The sequence below is a fragment of the Pseudophryne corroboree genome, chromosome 6, assembly GCF_028390025.1.
Source record: "Pseudophryne corroboree isolate aPseCor3 chromosome 6, aPseCor3.hap2, whole genome shotgun sequence".
NCBI classification, from domain to species: domain Eukaryota; kingdom Metazoa; phylum Chordata; class Amphibia; order Anura; family Myobatrachidae; genus Pseudophryne; species Pseudophryne corroboree.
Window position 1 is genome coordinate 802110407 of NC_086449.1, and position 18946 is coordinate 802129352.

General features: G+C 47.6%; 1 protein-coding gene across 4 annotated transcripts in view; it reads left to right on the plus strand.

Moving 5' to 3' along the window:
- TTLL1 (TTL family tubulin polyglutamylase complex subunit L1) overlaps positions 1 to 18946 on the plus strand; it is a 115518-nt gene that overhangs the window by 56879 nt on the left and 39693 nt on the right. For all 4 annotated transcript variants that reach the window (XM_063928933.1, XM_063928932.1, XM_063928930.1 and 1 more), the window contains 4 exons: positions 1768 to 1948; positions 2794 to 2928; positions 4449 to 4557; positions 6339 to 6482. In XM_063928933.1, the coding sequence (XP_063785003.1) occupies positions 1768 to 1948; positions 2794 to 2928; positions 4449 to 4557; positions 6339 to 6482 (569 nt within the window). The remainder of the gene's footprint in view (positions 1 to 1767; positions 1949 to 2793; positions 2929 to 4448; positions 4558 to 6338; positions 6483 to 18946) is intronic.

The following is an 18946-nucleotide window of genomic DNA, read 5'->3' on the forward strand; positions in this document are numbered from 1 at the left end:
GGCTGAAGTGATCGCAAGGGCTGAGTAAGTTCAGACCTACTCAGAAACTGCAAAAAACTTTTTCGTCCCGCTCTGCTGCACAGGCGTTCACGCACTTGCAAAGTGAAAATACACTCCCCCGTGGGCGGCGACTATATGTTTGCATGGCTGCAAAAAGTAGCTAGCGAGCGATCAACTCGGAATGAGGGCCAATATGTGCAGACCGACAAGTACCCACCTCCCAGATACAGAGGGGAACATCTATACAGGGGCTGGCTTGTGCGCTACACCCAACTAGGCCTTATGTAGCCTTGATTGGACGGGTATCCGTTCACATGGTCGACCATGTTATGGTCGACAGTCATTAGGTCGACCACTATTGATCGACATTGACATGGACACATGGTCGACACATGAAAGGTCGACATATGAAAAGGTCGACATGAGTTTTTTAACTTTTTTTTCTTTTGGGGAACTTTTCCATACTTTACGATCCACATGAACTACGATTGGAACGGTAAAGTGTGCCGAGCGAAGCGAAGGCACCATGCCCGAAGCATGGCGAGCGAAGCGAGCCATGTGAGGGGACGCGGTGCACTAATTGGGGTTCCCAGTCACTTTACGCAAAAAACGACACAAAAAAAGTTTAAAAACGCATGTCGACCTTTTCATATGTCGACCTTTCATGTGTCGACCATTTTCATGTGTCGACATGTGTCCATGTCGACCATGTCAATGTCGACCAATAGTGGTCGACCTAATGACTGTCGACCATAACATTGTCGACCATTCATACCGGAACCGATTGGACGCTGCCATGATAGCACTAGGCACATTTTTGAAACAAAACAAAAAAATAATATGCCCATGCTCCGTTTTACCCATATTGTACCTGGTGCCAGTTGCGTGTCAGTATTAATGCCATATATGTATACAAAACAGAAAGACTTTTGCTATAGTGCGCTAACAAGTGTACTGCACATTTCACAGCTGCTACTTTATTAAGTGTTAATTGTTCTTACTGACGTGACATGACTTCGGACTTCTTACTTACTCAGACATGCTTATTTAAGGCAGGGAACGATTGTAGTAATAGTATTATTTTAAATTTGGTTTCCTATCTTTTATTGTTCAAGGCTACATTATTTAGCTTTTATATACATAAGTTTTGGAGTAAGGAGTAATTGCGTAAATTATCTGCACAAGCAGCCCATATTTCATTGGGTCTGACAGCAGTGAGATGAGAGAAGTGTGTTTTATATACAGCATCTTGATTTGATTGGCTGCGGCTCTTGTCCAATCAGCGCTGATAGACCATGCCTTCCCCATTCAGTTACTGCCAGCTATGTAGCATAGAGAAGTCTAATAATAATAATAATAATAATAATACAAATAAAATAATAATAATATTTTTGTCTTTCCCAAGTGGTTGTGATATGACACATGGGACACAGGGCCTAATTTAGACCTGAGCGCAAAAGCAAAATCTTTCTCTAATGGGCAAAACCATGTGCACTGCAGGTGGGGCAGATGTTGCAGAGAGAGTTAGATTTGGGTGGGTTATTTTGTTTCTGTGAAGGGTAAATACTGGCTGCTTTATTTTTACACTGCAATGTAGATTTCCGTTTAAACACACCCCACCCAAATCTAACTCTCTCTGCACATGTTACATCTGTCCCACCTGCACTGCACATGGTTTTGCCCATTAGAGAAAAATGTTGCTGTTGCGATCAGGTCTGAATTAGGCCCTCTGTCACCATCTCTGTGCTGATCCGTATTCTCTTGCAGATTTTGTCCCTGTCACCTTCATGCTGCCAGCGGATTATAACCTCTTTGTAGAAGAATTTAGGAAAAACCCGTCCAGCACCTGGATCATGAAACCCTGTGGGAAAGCTCAGGGGAAAGGGATATTTCTCATCAACAAACTCTCCCAGATTAAGAGGTGGTCCAGGGACAGTAAGACCTCATCGTGAGTATCTGCCGCATTATAGAAACATCTTGTCCGGTTCTAGTAGGTCTATATACTGATACGTTGGCCAGTATAATAAAGTGGTCATAAAATTATCATTTCTCCTTCATCCACTAGGGGACACTGGAGCGCAGTTACAATGGGGAGATAGTAGGCAGTAACTGGGAGCTGGCACTTTAAAACTTTAACACTGTGGCTAGCTCCTCCCCTACTATGTCAGTCTTTGTTTTGTGCCCAGAGGGAGCTGGTTACACTTGAGTCTTCTCTGAAGAATTTTTTTTTTTCTCTTTCTTGCACTCACAGACTGGCAGCTCTGCCACTGCCAGTCTGCACCGCGGAAAGCTGTCGGCGGAAGATTGATGCAGTTTTGGTAATACATACCAATACGTTGAAATTGATGTTTTCCTTCCCATTATGCCAACAGTCATGGCATTTGTAGTACTACCCCGTCTAAGAATCTCTCCCATCGTCTGGTCACCGATCTCATTGATTGCAGGAAGGAGCAGAGTTGGTCACTGATTGGCGCTGGTGTCACCAAGGCCACATACTGGCATATATATAACCCAACATACGCATGTTTTCCACATGTATTAACCCTCTCACATATATCAGCATGTGGGTGTGGCCTAGTGACAAGGGGTGGGTATTAAGTCATTGGAGGTGTTTGCCTGTGCCAAAAGTCCCCAAAATAATGCTGATTTGAGAGTGACACTGAGTATATATTTTAGTGACATTTTAGGTATCGTTTACTCTTAATAATATTTTCCGTACAACGTGCTGGTGTTACTTGCCTGTAAGATGTACTCACCATCCGATCACTGTCTAAAGCTCTTTATATCGTTCAGGTTTGTGTCCCAGTCATCTAAGGAAGCCTACGTCATCTCCTTGTACATCGATAATCCGTTGCTCATCGGAGGGAAGAAATTCGACCTACGCCTGTACGTTCTTGTGACCACTTACCGGCCGCTCAAGTGTTTCATGTAAGACGTTTTCATTGATGGACACAAAGGGGGGGGGGGGATGTATCAAACCTTCTAAAGAGAAGAAGTTGCTCAACCAATCAGATTCTAGTCTTCATGTATCTAGTACACAGGTTCTCAAACTCGGTCCTCAGGACCCCACACAGGTCTCCTCACAGAATCACAAGTGAAATAATTAGCTCCACCTGTGGACCTTTTAAAATGGGTCAGTGAGTAATTAATACACCTGTGCACCTGCTGGGTTACCTGCAAAACATGCACTGTGTGGGGTCCTGAGGACCGAGTTTGAGAACCCCTGATCTAGTACATTCTGTACAGTGACAGGTAGAATTTCTGCTTATCTGCTCTCCATGGTTGATCCGTTTGAATATAAAGGGGCAGATGTATTAACCTGGAGAAGGCATAAGGAAGTGATAAACCAGTTATAAGTGCAAGGTGATAATGCACCAGCCAATCAGCTCCTAACTGCCAATTTACATATTGGAGCTGATTGGCTGGTGCGTTATCACCTTGCACTTATAACTGGTTTATCACTTCTCTATCCTTTCTCCAGGTTAATACATCTGCCCCAAAGTTCTCTTTTGGCAAGGGGGTTTTACCAGTGACCTCATAGACCTGTATAATGCAGTCACAAAAGCTAGGTAGCTGGCCATGATGCTGGGCCTATTTTTATGGGGAGGCCTGGAGCTGTAACTCTATCCGTCCCATTGCTAATCCTGCCCTGGAGAGAACATGTGCCTAGCACTGTACGTCCTTATTGTGTAATATGTGGATGACCGTATATTGGGGAGACTGGACCTCTTTTCTTCAGGCCACAATAACAGCGGCTTGTAGGGTGTGTGCTGCTTGCGCAATTCTTTATCTGGATTTAGGGCACCTTTGTTTAATTTATTAAGGGGAAAAGCCACCTACCTGTCCCTGTTCTCTTTCAGCTCAGTAACCAGACCATTTCACCGCACCGAAGCCTAGAGGTGGTAGCGCTATGAATGTGCGACTTTGTTTCGCGTAGGGATTTCTGATCCTTATTTTTAGCCCTGTTTGCAGTCCGTTCACAATGCACCTGGTGAGCGATGTACATATTAGGAGACTGCAGGGTGTGGCAGAAGGGGTATGGGAAGAGCAGCTCCGCTCAGACGCCTGCTTGAAACGTAAACCTACCAGTGAAATGGCAATAGTGTAACCGGCACTCCTGCACCAGTAATCGTTAGCAAGTCCATAGCTGCAGTGTGTTTCTGAGTGATTAATAGGCTATTTCTGGCAGAGGTTAATCCAGTAATGCAGGAAACATAATGGAGTGACGTTACCCTTTAAACGTTTGCGGGTCAGTAGCTTTACATTTCTATAGCTGACCTTCACGAAGACGGTGGCGTGAAACAACTTTACTATTTTAATTTTCTACAATACTGACCACTTAGCGACACCATGCATTTTACCATCAGACAAAATGACGTTTTATTTTCAGTAGTAAAAGGAAGGCTGTAAAGTGCTGCGTACATCCAGTAACGTGTTTTCCACCCTAGGTACAAGCTTGGATTCTGCCGCTTCTGCACTGTAAAATACACGCCTAGCACAAGTGAGCTGGACAACATGTTTGTGCATCTAACAAATGTCGCTATTCAGAAACATGGGGTAAGACGTGTCTTTAACCTTTAGTCAGGAGATCCCGCTGCATCATCCTGCTCTCATACACAGGCAGATCGAATTGTTTGGCCTGAGCAGAAGCAAAACTCCCAGAGGCAATGGAGTCACCTGCCTGCGGGCTCCAAGCCCTGAAGGGGCACCTGCATGTGCAGCAGCACCTGTGTGGTTCACAGCGGCATCCAAGTGTGATCGCTGCTCTTCCAATGCAGTTCTGCGATGCTGCTGCAGAGTTAATCGGCTAACACGTGCAATAGGGGACAGGATGGCTCCTGCCTGGTACTGCGCTGCAGCAAATGACGGTGCACCCGCTGCTGCTGCTGCTGGACTGTGAGATGGAACCCACCGGTGAACGCTGCAGATGGCTGAATTTCGTGAGTCTGACCCTGAAACACCAGTCGTTGCCACACTGCGTAGCTGGAGCCCTGGCAATTCACTGCGGTCTCCGGTCTCTGTGTGCTGGAAGATGGTGATTTATATGGCGTAGAACAGGATGATGCAGCAGGATATTATAAACTGTAGATGCAGTTTATATGTGTATAACTAATATCTGTATGGTATTAATGATAAATTAGCGAGTTTGGATGCAAACATTTCAGTATTCATTAGGAAATGTGTGTATTATTAGGAGTAATGCACCTACCACTGTAAATTATTACAGATAAAAAAGTTACATTGATTTCTGTGAGCTGTATAAAGGCACTATGCCTGCAGCCTGCCTTTTAGTCTGAGCCAGTCAGTCATCAAGTTACTGGGTGGTCACATGATGCAGAGGAAGCAAGGGATTATGGGGAAGATGTAAGAAGCGGTGGTAAGTGCCAAACGCGCTATAACCAGCCCTGTTTGACACTTACATTGGACCTCCATATGTATGAAACAGATAACTTAGAAAAAAATAAATGTTTAAAAATATGGGAGCAAGTGGGACATAAGCGTCAGTGATAGTTGCTTGGCATAAACTGTGCGCATACACTACTGTTGCCAACAGGCACGCATCATAAGATAGTTGCTGCTTTGCATATACAGGTTGAGTATCCCTTATCCAAAATGCTTGGGACCAGAGGAATTTTGGATATGGGATTTTTCCGTATTTTGGAATAATTGCATACCATAATGAGATATCATGGCGATGGGACCTAAGTCTAAGCACAGAATGCATTTATGTTTCATATACACCTTATACACACAGCCTGAAGGTCATTTAATACAATATTTTTAATAACTTTGTGTATTAAACAAAGTTTGTGTACATTGAGCCATCAAAAAACAAAGGTTTCACTATCTCACTCTCACTCAAAAAAGTCTGTATTTCGGAATATTCCGTATTTCGGAATATTTGGATATGGGATACTGAACCTGTAATGCATTTGCGCATTTTCTTTTTTTTTTACGAATTCAAATTGCACCTGCGAATAAATGCCAATTTGTGGCCAACACCACATCGGCTTCCATGTGATTTATTACGGGAAACCAAAGTGATTTATGAAAAAAAATCCACATCTAGTGGCTGTTAGAGGTTCCTGCACCTTTAATGCATTTAGCAACAAAAATACTTTATCGTTTTTGTAGCCTGATTTTACAGCAGAGAGAAACAACCGGAGTAACGGAGCGTTTGTACAAAACACCATCAATGACAAATAATGCAATAAGCCCTTTGCTCCGGGCGCAGTACTCGTCGTGTAAGGGAAATTGAGTGCTGTGTCTTATTCCGGTACATTTAGACCAAGCCCGGGGCCTCTGGCTGAGACGTAACATGTTCTTCTCCTCTGCAGGATGACTATAATCACATCCACGGCGGGAAATGGACAGTAAGTAATTTGCATCTGTACCTGGAGAGCACGCGAGGACGAGAAGTCACTGATAAACTCTTTGATGAAATTCACTGGATTATTGTACAGTCGCTGAAGGCCATGGCGGTGAGTCGGAGCGTCGCACTGGGGATCAGGGCGAGCGGATGCTACTCCTGTCAGTAACGGGTCACAGGATGAGCAGCGTCGGCTGACTGATGATACATGCGCTTTCTAAGTCTCATTATAGCCCTAATGGGTCTGGATGTTGGATATTGCAGTTTTATTAAAACACACCAGAACAATAACACTTCTCACCTGAGTATTAGGAACAGTAAGAACTTGTGGTGATATAATTATTATGTACATAATATTAATCTCAATGGTGATTTAATGCTTAACTGATATTATATGAGTGGTAAACTAGTGTGGCGTGCCTGTGGCGTTGTCATGGTGACTTCCCCAGAGTGAGTGGAGTGATCCTTCATGTTTTCCAGTTGTCTAGGCCTGTGGTCTCTGCTTGGTCTTTGAGTGCACACGTCGTTTGTTCACAATATTTTATCTTCCTGTGGTTATATCCCTACTCTCACCTGTCGTTTCCTAGCAGCACTGACTTCCACTCCAGGCTCCCCCGGCCTAATCCCACACCTCCTTAATCCCCTCAGAGGATGCTTATGGTCAGTCCCTGCTAGTGAACGGTCTACTTTATGTGACATTTACAGGAGCACTGAGAATGGAGCAGGACGGGTACGGCTTACCTGCGCCCAGGCCTGTTCAGGGCCCAGTTCAGTCAGGGAGGCGGACCAACACCTGCCCAGTCAGCGCGTATCAGTTCCAGGCATGGCTATGCCCCCAAACTTGGCCCACTTCCAACTCTAGTAATCGGGCCCAGCCAACCGTATACCTTTATACTCCTCTCTCTCTACTTCTCTATACTCCCTTTCATTACAATTCCAACATTTTACAGTAAATCTAATTTCTCTAACGTCCTAAGTGGATGCTGGGGACTCCGTAAGGACCATGGGGAATAGCGGCTCCGCAGGAGACTGGGCACATCTAAAGAAAGCTTTAGGACTATCTGGTGTGCACTGGCTCCTCCCCCTATGACCCTCCTCCAAGCCTCAGTTAGATCTCTGTGCCCGAACGAGAAGGGTGCACACTAGGGGCTCTCCTGAGCTTCTTAGTGAAAGTTTTAGTTTAGGTTTTTTATTTTCAGTGAGACCTGCTGGCAACAGGCTCACTGCATCGAGGGACTAAGGGGAGAAGAAGCGAACTCACCTGCGTGCAGAGTGGATTGGGCTTCTTAGGCTACTGGACATTAGCTCCAGAGGGACGATCACAGGCCCAGCCATGGATGGGTCCCAGAGCCGCGCCGCCGGCCCCCTTACAGAGCCAGAAGACAGAAGAGGTCCGGAAAATCGGCGGCAGAAGACATCCTGTCTTCACCAAGGTAGCGCACAGCACTGCAGCTGTGCGCCATTGCTCCTCAGCACACTTCACACTTCGGTCACTGAGGGTGCAGGGCGCTAGGGGGGGGCACCCTGAGCAGCAATAAAAACACCTTGGCTGGCGAAAATACATCACATATAGCCCCCAGGGCTATATGGATGAATTTTAACCCCTGCCAGAATCCATAAAAAAGCAGGAGAAAAGTCCGCGAAAAAGGGGCGGAGCCTATCTCCTCAGCACACTGGCGCCATTTTCCCTCACAGCTCAGTTGGAGGGAAGCTCCCCTGGCTCTCCCCTGCAGTCACTACACTACAGAAAGGGTTAAAAAAGAGAGGGGGGCACTAATTAGGCACAGTATTAACAATACAGCAGCTATAAGGGGAAAAACACTTATATAAGGTTATCCCTGTATATATATATATAGCGCTTTGGTGTGTGCTGGCAAACTCTCCCTCTGTCTCCCCAAAGGGCTAGTGGGGTCCTGTTCTCTATCAGAGCATTCCCTGTGTGTGTGCTGTATGTCGGTACGTTTGTGTCGACATGTATGAGGAGAAAAATGATGTGGAGACGGAGCAGATTGCCTGTAATAGTGATGTCACCCCCTAGGGGGTCGACACCTGAGTGGATGAACTGTTGGAAGGAATTACGTGACAGTGTCAGCTCTGTATAAAAGACAGTGGTTGACATGAGACAGCCGGCTACTCAGCTTGTGCCTGTCCAGACGTCTCATAGGCCGTCAGGGGCTCTAAAGCGCCCGTTACCTCAGATGGCAGATATAGACGCCGACACGGATACTGACTCCAGTGTCGACGGTGAAGAGACAAATGTGACTTCCAGTAGGGCCACACGTTACATGATTGAGGCAATGAAAAATGTTTTACACATTTCTGATAATACGAGTACCACCAAAAAGGGGTATTATGTTCGGTGAGGAAAAACTACCTGTAGTTTTCCTGAATCTGAGAAATTAAATGAGGTGTGTGATGATGCGTGGTTTTCCCCCGATAACAACTGATAATTTCTAAAATGTTATTGGCATTATATCCTTTCCCGCCAGAGGTTAGGGTGCGTTGGGAAACACCCCCTAGGGTGGATAAAGCGCTCACACGCTTGTAAGGGCTCTACCCTCTCCTGAGATGGCCGCCCTTAAGGATCCTGCTGATAGAAAGCAGGAGGGTATCCTAAAATGTATTTACACACATACTGGTGTTATACTGCGACCAGCAATCGCCTCAGCCTGGATGTGCAGTGCTGGGTTGGCGTGGTTGGATTCCCTGACTGAAAATATTGATACCCTAGATAGGGACAGTATATTTTTGCCTATAGAGCATTTAAAAGATGCATTTCTATATATGCGTGATGCACAGCGGAATATTTGCCGACTGGCATCAAGTCTAAGTGCGTTGTCCATTTCTACCAGTAGAGGGTTATGGACACGTCAGTGGTCAGGTGATGCGTATTCCAAACGGCATTTGGAAGTATTGCCTTAATAAGGGGAGGAGTTATTTGGGGTCGGTCTTTCAGACCTGGTGGCCACGGCAACAGCTGGGAAATCCACATTTGTACCCCAGGTCGCCTCTCAACATGAGAAGACGCCGTATTATCAGGCGCAGTCTTTTCGTGGACAAGCGGGCAAAATGTTCCTCATTTCTGCCCCGTGACAGAGGGAGAGGAAAAAGGCTGCAGAAATCAGCCAGTTCCCAGGAACAGAAACCCTCTCCCGCCTCTGCCAAGCCCTCAGTATGACGCTGGGGCTTTACAAGCAGAATCAGGCACGGTGGGGGGCCCGTCTCAATGAATTTCAGCGCGCAGTGGGCTCACTCGCAAGTAGACCCCTGGATCCTTCAGGTGATATCTCAGGGGTACAAATTAGAATTCGAGACGTCTCCCCCTCGCCGTTTTCCTAAAGTCGGCTTTACCGATGTCTCCTTCTGACAGGGAGACAGTTTTGGAAGCCATTCACAAGCTGTATTCCCAGCAGGTGATAATCAAGGTACCCCTCCTGCAACAGGGAACGGGGTATTATTCCACACTGTTGTGGTACCGAAGCCGGACGGCTCGGTGAGACCGATTCTAAATCTAAAATCTTTGAACACTTACATACAGAGGTTCAAATTTAAGATTGAGTCACTCAGAGCAGTGATTGCGAACCTGGAAGAAGGGGACTACATGATGTCTCGGGACATCAAGGATGCTTACCTTCATGTCAAAATTTACCCTTCTCACCAAGGGTACCTCAGGTTTATGGTACAGAACTGTCACTATCAGTTCAGATGCTGCCGTATGGATGGTCCACGGCACCCCGGGTCTTTACCAAGGTAATGGCCGAAATGATGATATTCCTTCGAAGGAAGGGAATTTTAGTTATCCCTTACTTGGACGATTCCCTGATAAGGGTAAGATCCAGGGAACAGTTGGAGGTCGGTGTAGCACTATCTCAGGTAGTGTTGCGGCAGCACGATTGGATTCTCAATATTCCAAAATCGCAGCTGGTTCCGACGACTTGTCTTCGGTTCCTAGGGATGATCCTGGACACAGTCCAGAAAAAGGTGTTTCTCCCGGAGGGGAAAGACAGGGAGTTATCCGAGCTAGTCAGGAACCTCCTAAAACCGAGCCAAGTCTCAGTGCATCAATGCACAAGGGTTCTGGGTAAAATGGTGGCTTCCTACGAAGCAATCCCATTCGGCAGATTCCACGCAAGAACTTTCCAGTGGGACCTGCTGGACAAATGGTCCGGGTCGCATCTTCAGATGCATCAGCGGATAACCCTGTCACCAAGGACAAGGGTGTCCCTCCTGTGGTGGTTGCAGAGTGCTCATCTTCTTGAGGGCCGCAGATTCGGCATTCAGGACTGGGTCCTGGTGACCACGGATGCCAGCCTGCGAGGCTGGGGAGCAGTCACACAGGGAAGGAATATCCAGGGCTTATGGTCAAGCCTGGAGACATCACTTCACATAAATATCCTGAAGCTAAGGGCCATTTACAATGCTCTAAGCTTAGCAAGACCTCTGCTTCAAGGTCAGCCGGTGTTGATCCAGTCGGACAACATCACGGCAGTCACCCACGTAAACAGACAGGGTGGCACAAGAAGCAGGAGGGCAATGGCAGAAGCTGCAAGGATTCTTCGCTGGGCGGAAAATCATGTGATAGCACTGTCAGCAGTATTCATTCCGGGAGTGGACAACTGGGAAGCAGACTTCCTCAGCACGACCTCCACCCGGGAGAGTGGGGACTTCACCCAGAAGTCTTCCACATGATTATAAACCGTTGGGAAAAACTCGACAGGTATTGCGCCAGGTCAAGGGACCCTCAGGCAATAGCTGTAGACGCTCTGGTAACACCGTGGGTGTACCAGTCAGTGTATGTGTTCCCTCCTCTGCCTCTCATACCCAAGGTACTGAGATTGATAAGATGGAGAGGAGTAAGCACTATAATCGTGGCTCCGGATTGGCCAAGAAGGACTTGGTAACCGGAACTTCAAGAGATGCTCACGGAGGATCCGTGGCCTCTACCTCTAAGAAGGGACCTGCTCCAACAAGGACCCTGTCTGTTCCAAGACTTACCGCGGCTGCGTTTGACGGCATGGCGGTTGAACACGGATCCTGAAGGAAAAAAGGCATTCCGGATGAAGTCATCCCTATCCTGATCAAAGCCAGGAAGGATGTAACCGCAAAACATTATCACTGCATTTGGCGAAAATATGTTGCGTGGTGCGAGGCCAGTAAGGCCCGACGGAGGAAATTCAACTGGGTCGATTCCTACATTTCCTGCAAACAGGAGTGTCTATGGGCCTGAAATTGGGGTCCATTAAGGTTCAAATTTCGTCCCTGTCAATTTTCTTCCAAAAAGAACTAGCTTCAGTCCCTGAAGTTCAGACGTTTGTAAAAGGGGTACTGCATATACAGCCTCCTTTTGTGCCTCCAGTGGCACTTTGGGATCTCAATGTAGTTTTTTGGGTTCCAAAAGTCACATTGGTTTGAACCACTTAAATCTGTGGAGTTAAAATATCTCACATGGAAAGTGGTCATGCTGTTGGCCCTGGCCTGGGCCAGGCGCGTGTCAGAATTGGCGGCTTTATCCTGTAAAAGCCCTTATCTGATTTTCCATTCGGACAGGGCGGAATTGAGGACTCGTCCTCAGTTTCTCCCTAAGGTGGTTTCAGCGTTTCACCTGAACCAACCTATTGTGGTGCCTGCGGCTACTAGGGACTTGGAGGACTCCAAGTTGCTAGACGTTGTCAGGGCCCTGAAAATATATGTTTCCAGGACGGCTGGAGTCAGAAAATCTGACTCGCTGTTTATCCTGTATGCACCCAACAAGCTGGGTGCTCCTGCTTCTAAGCAGACTATTGCTCGTTGGATTTGTAGTACAATTCAGCTTGCACATTCTGTGGCATGCCTGCCACAGCCAAAAATCTGTAAATGCCCACTCCACAAGGAAGGTGGGCTCATCTTGGGCGGCTGCCCGAGGGGTCTCGGCTTTACAACTTTGCCGAGCAGCTACTTGGTCAGGAGCAAATACGTTTGTAAAATTCTACAAAATTGATACCCTGGCTGAGGAGGACCTGGAGTTTTCTCAATTGGTGCTGCAGAGTCATCCGCACTCTCCCGCCCATTTGGGAGCTTTGGTATAATCCCCATGGTCCTTACGGAGTCCCCAGCATCCACTTAGGACGTTAGAGAAAATAAGAATTTACTTACCGATAATTCTATTTCTCGTAGTCCGTAGTGGATGCTGGGCGCCCATCCCAAGTGCGGATTGTCTGCAATACTGGTACATAGTTATTGTTACCAAAAAATCGGGTTATTGCTGTAGTGAGCCATCTTTTCTAGAGGCTCCCCTGTTATCATGCTGTTAACTGGGTTCAGATCACAAGTTGTACAGTGTGATTGGTGTGGCTGGTATGAGTCTTACCCGGGATTCAAAATCCTTCCTTATTGTGTACGCTCGTCCGGGCACAGTATCCTAACTGAGGCTTGGAGGAGGGTCATAGGGGGAGGAGCCAGTGCACACCAGATAGTCCTAAAGCTTTCTTTAGATGTGCCCAGTCTCCTGCGGAGCCGCTATTCCCCATGGTCCTTACGGAGTCCCCAGCATCCACTACGGACTACGAGAAATAGAATTATCGGTAAGTAAATTCTTATTTTCTCATACGTCCTAGAGGATGCTGGGGACTCCAAAAGGACCATGGGGTATAGACGGGATCCGCAGGAGACATGGGCACTTCAAGACTTTAAATGGGTGTGAACTGGCTCCTCCCTCTATGCCCCTCCTCCAGACCTCAGTTAGATTCTGTGCCCATAGAGACTGGACGCACAACAGGGGAGCTCTCCTGAGTTTCTCTGGAAAATACTTTATTTAAGTTTATTATTTTCAGGGAGACCTGCTGGCAACAGGCTCCCTGCTTCGTGGGACTGAGGGGAGAGAAGCAGACCTACTTCTGTGAGTTAAAGGCTCTGCTTCTTAGGCTACTGGACACCATTAGCTCCAGAGGGTCTGGTCACTTGGTACAGCCTAGCTGCTCGTTCCCGGAACCGCGCCGTCCCCCCCTCACAGAGCCAGAAGAAAGAAGCCGGGTGAGTAACCGAAGTACAGAAGACTTCAGTAAAGACGGCAGAAAACTTCAGTCTCAGAGGTACCGCACAGCGGTCGCGCTGCATGCCATTGCTCCCTCACACAAGCGGCACTACATGGGTGCAGTGCGCAGGGGGGGCACCCTGGGCAGCAATAATACCTCAATTTCAGCCTGGCAAAAGTGATATACAGTGCATAGGCACTGTATACGGACCCCCGCCAGTATAAAAAAATAGCGGGACATAAGCGCGCCATTAAGGGGGAGGGGCTTGGTCCTCCCAGCTCTAATCAGCGCCATTTTCTCTTCACAGTGAGCTGCAGAGACGCTGGTCCTGGCCTCCTACACTTCTGTCACAAGTAACAGGGTGCTAAACAGGGGTGGGGGCACAGCAGATTTGGTGTTGAATTATTATTTATAAAAAGCGCTGACAGGTCTGGGGCATTATATATACTTTCAGACCGGGATAGGCGCTGGGTGTGAGCTGGCAAACTCCCTCTGTGTTTCTCTAATAGGCCTTATTGTGGATCTGTCCCCTATAGCCCAGTGTGATACTGGGTGTCGGTACGGGTGTGTCGACATGTTTGAGGCTGAATGCTCTTCCCAGGAGGAGGCTGGAGTGGGGACAGAACAGAGTGGGGGAGTGACTCTGTCGGCACCGCCGACTGCTGATTGGGTAAATATGTGGAGTGTCTTGAATGCAAATGTGGCTTTACTAAATAAGAGATTGGATAAATCTGAGGCTCAGAACCAAACATGGAGACAATCCGCAGACTCCCTCAGGGTCACAGAAACGGTTGTTTACCCAAATAGCAGACACAGATACCAACACGGATTCGGATTCCAGTGTCGACTATAGTGATGCCAGGTTGAATCCTAAACTGGCTAAGAGCATTCAGTACATGATTGTGGCAATAAAAGACGTGTTACATATCACGGAGAACCCTGCTGTTCCTGAGACAAGAGTCTGTATGTTTAAAGGAAAGAAACCTGTGGTAACGTTTCCTCCCTCTCATGAACTTAACACTCTTTTTGAAAAGGCTTGGGAAATTCCTGACAAAAGGTTGCTGATTCCCAAGAGGATTATTATGGCATACCCGTTCCCCTCTGAGGATAGGGAAAAGTGGGAGTCAACCCCCAATGTGGACAAGGCTCTAGCACGGCTGTCCAAGAGGGTGGCGCTTCCAGCCCCTGACACGGCGGCACTAAAGGATCCTGTGGATCGTAAGCAGGAAACTACTTTGAAATCTATTTATGTCACTACGGGTACGCTGCTCAGACCTGCCGCGGCATCGGCATGGGTGAGTAGTGAGATTGAAAAGTGGGCAGATAACTTATCATCTGAATTGGACACCCTGGATAGGGATAGCGTTCTCTTGACACTGGGTCATATCAGGGACACTGCAGTCTATCTAAGGGAGGCTGCGAGAGATATTGGCCTCTTGGGATCAAGGGCTAATGCCATGGCAATCTCGGCTAGGAGAGCATTGTGGACTCATCAATGGAATGGTGATGCTGACTCTAAGAAGGCTATGGAGTCTCTGCCGTATAAAGGTGGTGTTTTGTTTGGTGAGGGCCTCGCGGACCTGGTATCTACAGCTACCACGGGTAAGTCCTCTTTTCTACCGTATGTCCCTGCACAACAAAAGAAAATGCCTCTTTATCAGATGCAGTCCTTTCGGTCTAATAAATTAAAAAAAGGACGAGGGTCCTCCTTCCTTGCTGCTAGAGGTAGGGGAAGGGGAAAAAAGTCGCCGGCTGTGGCAAGCTCCCAAGAGCAGAAGTCCTCCCCGGCCCCTGCCAAGTCCGCAGCATTACGCTGGGGCTCCGCTGCTGGAGTCCGCACCGGTGGGGGCACGTCTTCAGCTCTTCAGTCAAGTCTGGGCTTGTTCGGCCCTAGATCCTTGGGTGCTAGAAATAGTGGTCCAAGGGTACAAACTGGAGTTTCAAGACGTGCCCCCTCACCGATTTTTCAAATCGGCCTTACCAGCTTCTCTTCCGGAAAGGGAAGTAGTATGCGCTGCGATACAAAAGCTGTGTTTGCAACAAGTTATTGTCACGGTCCCCCAGTCGCAACGGGGAGAAGGCTTTTATTCAAGCCTGTTCGTGGTCCCGAAGCCGGATGGCTCGGTCAGACCGATTCTGAACTTAAAATCCCTCAATTTATATCTGAAAAGATTCAAATTCAAGATGGAATCTCTCCGAGCAGTGATCTCCAGTCTAGAAGGGGGGGATGCCTACTTACATGTCCCAGTATATCCTCCACATCCAGCTTACCTGAGGTTTGCTGTTCAGGATTGTCATTACCAATTTCAGACGTTGCCGTTTGGTCTTTCCACGGCTCCGAGGATTTTCACCAAAGTAATGGCGGAAATGATGGTGCTCCTGCACAAGCAGGGTGTCACAATTATCCCGTACTTGGACGATCTCCTGATAAAGGTGAGATCAAAGGAGCAGTTATTAAGAAACGTTGCGCTCTCCCTGACAGTCCTGCAACAACATGGTTGGATCCTAAATTTGCCAAAGTCACAGTTGGTTCCGACAACACGGCTGTCATTCTTGGGCATGATCCTGGACACGGAACTGCAGAGAGTGTTTCTCCCAGGGGAAAAAGCTATGGAAATCCAGAACATGGTCAAGGAGATTCTGAAACCGGCAAGAGTGTTGATTCATCAATGCACTCGGGTGTTGGGGAAGATGGTGGCAGCCTACGAAGCCATTCCGTTTGGCAGGTTCCATGCCAGGGTGTTTCAGTGGGACCTGTTGGACAAGTGGTCCGGGTCTCACCTGCACATGCACCGGAAAATAAGCCTATCTTCCAGGACCAGAGTATCTCTCTGTGGTGGCTCCAAAGTTCTCACCTCCTAGAGGGACGCAGGTTCGGGATCCAGGATTGGGTCCTGGTGACCACGGATGCAAGACTCCGAGGCTGGGGAGCAGTCACACAGGGGGATAATTTCCAGGGAAAATGGTCAAGCCAGGAAGCTTGTCTGCTCATAAACAGTCTGGAATTAAGAGCCACCTACAACGGCCTTCTACAAGCGGAACATCTTCGCGGTCTGCCCGTCCTGATTCAGTCGGACAACATAACGGCGGTGGCGTACATAAACCGCCAGGGTGGAACAAAGAGCAGAGTGGCGATGGCGGAGGCCACAAAAGTTCTCAGCTGGGCGGAAAAACATGCAAAAGCTCTGTCAGCGATTTTCATTCCGGGCGTGGACAACTGGGAAGCAGACTTCCTCAGCAGACACGATCCCCATCCAGGAGAGTGGGGTCTTCATCAAGAAGTCTTTGCAGAAGTGACAAATCATTGGGGAATTCCTCAAATAGACATGATGGCGTCTCGCCTCAACAAGAAGCTTCAGAGATATTGTTCCAGGTCGAGGGACTCTCAAGCCAGTGCAGTGGACGCCCTGGTGACACCGTGGGTGTTTCAGTCGGTATATGTGTTCCCTCCACTTCCACTCATCCCAAAGGTGATAAGGATCATAAGAAGAACAAGGGTTCAGGCGATACTCATTGTTCCAGATTGGCCACGAGGGCCTGTTATCCGGATCTTCAGGAATTACTCATAGGAGATCCCTGGCCTCTTCCTCTAAGAGAGGACCTGTTGCAGCAAGGGCCGTGCGTGTTCCAAGACTTACTGCGGTTGCGTTTGACGGCGTGGCGGTTGAACGCCAAATCCTAGCTCGAAAGGGTATTCCCGGTGAAGTCATCCCCACTCTACTTAAAGCTAGAAAGGAAGTAACGGCGAAGCATTATCACCGTATTTGGAGAAAATGTGTGTCTTGGTGTGAATCCAAGAAGACTCCTACGGAAGAATTTCAGCTGGGGCGATTTCTCCATTTTTTGCAAGCAGGTGTGGATGCAGGCCTAAGTTATGCTCCATTAAAGTGCAGATTTCGGCCTTATCAATTTTCTTTCAAAAAGAATTGTCCGTCCTTCCAGAGGTTCAGACTTTCGTGAAAGGAGTGCTGCACATCCAACCTCCATTTGTGCCCCCAGTGGCACCATGGGACCTTAATGTGGTGTTGCAGTTTCTTATGTCACACTGGTTTGAACCTTTACGAAAGGTTGAGTTAAAATTTCTCACTTGGAAAGTGGTCATGCTTTTGGCCTTGGCGTCCGCAAGGGGGTGTCTGAGTTGGCGGCTTTGTCTCACAAGAGCCCCTATTTGATCTTCCATGTGGATAGAGCGGAATTGAGAACTCGGCAACACTTTCTGCCAAAGGTGGTTTCTTTGTTTCACATGAACCAACCTATTGTGGTGCCTGTGGCTACTGAAGCCTTAGCTGATTCGAGGTCTCTCGATGTAGTCAGAGCTTTGAAAATTTATGTCGCCAGAACGGCTCAGATTAGGAAAACAGAGGCTCTGTTTGTCCTGTATGCTCCCAACAGAGCATACAGGACAAACGATTCGGCATGCTCATTCTACGGCTGGATTGCCGTTACCGAAGTCGGTGAAGGCCCATTCTACCAGAAAGGTGGGCTCTTCTTGGGCGGCTGCCTGAGGAGTCTCGGCGGTTCAACTTTGCCGAGCAGCTACTTGGTCGGGTTCAAACACTTTTGCTAAGTTCTACAAGTTTGATACCCTGGCTGATGAGGACCTCATGTTTGCTCAATCGGTGCTGCAGAGTCGTCCGCACTCTCCCGCCCGATCTGGAGCTTTGTTATAAACCCCATGGTCCTTTTGGAGTCCCCAGCATCCTCTAGGACGAATGAGAAAATAGGATTTTAATACCTACCGGTAAATCCTTTTCTCTTAGTCTGTAGAGGATGCTGGGCGCCCGTACCAGTGCGGATTCTATCTGCAGTACTTGTTGATAGTTATTGCTTTTGTTACACAAAGGTTGTGTTTCGGTTATGTTCAGCCTGTTGCTGTTTATGGTTCATGCTGTTAACTGGTATTTTCTTAAAAAGCCATGTTGTACGGTGTGTTGTGGTGTGAGCTGGTATGTATCTCACCCTTAGTTTAACGAAAATCCTTTTCCTCGAAATGTCCGTCTCCCTGGGCACAGTTCCTATAACTGGAGTCTGGAGGAGGGGCATAGAGGGAGGACCCAGTTCACACCCATTTAAAGTCTTGAAGTGCCCATGTCTCCTGCGGATCACGTCTATACCCCATGGTCCTTTTGGAGTCCCCAGCATCCTCTACGGACTAAGAGAAAAGGATTGACCGGTAGGTATTAAAATCCTATTTTAATTATTTACAACTTTTTCACCTTACTATGTTTCAGTCCCAGTCTAATTTAATAATAGGTTTTCAATGTTATAGCACGCTGTACTTATTTAAAAATATATAAATATGTTATTTTGTGGGGCAAATTCAATCACATGCTGGTTCTCTTGGTGTGGATCATTGCATCGACAGTGTCTAGGTCGACAATGTTTGTGTCGACCACCATAGGTCGACAGTCACTAGGTTGACAGGGTTTGAAGGTCGACTTGTTCTAGGTCGACAGGTCAAAAGGTCGACATGAGTGTTTCATGTTTTTTGGATGTCGTTTTCTCTGTACAGTGACCGGGAAGCCAAATTAGTGCACCGCGTCCCCTCGCATGGCTCGCGCGGGCA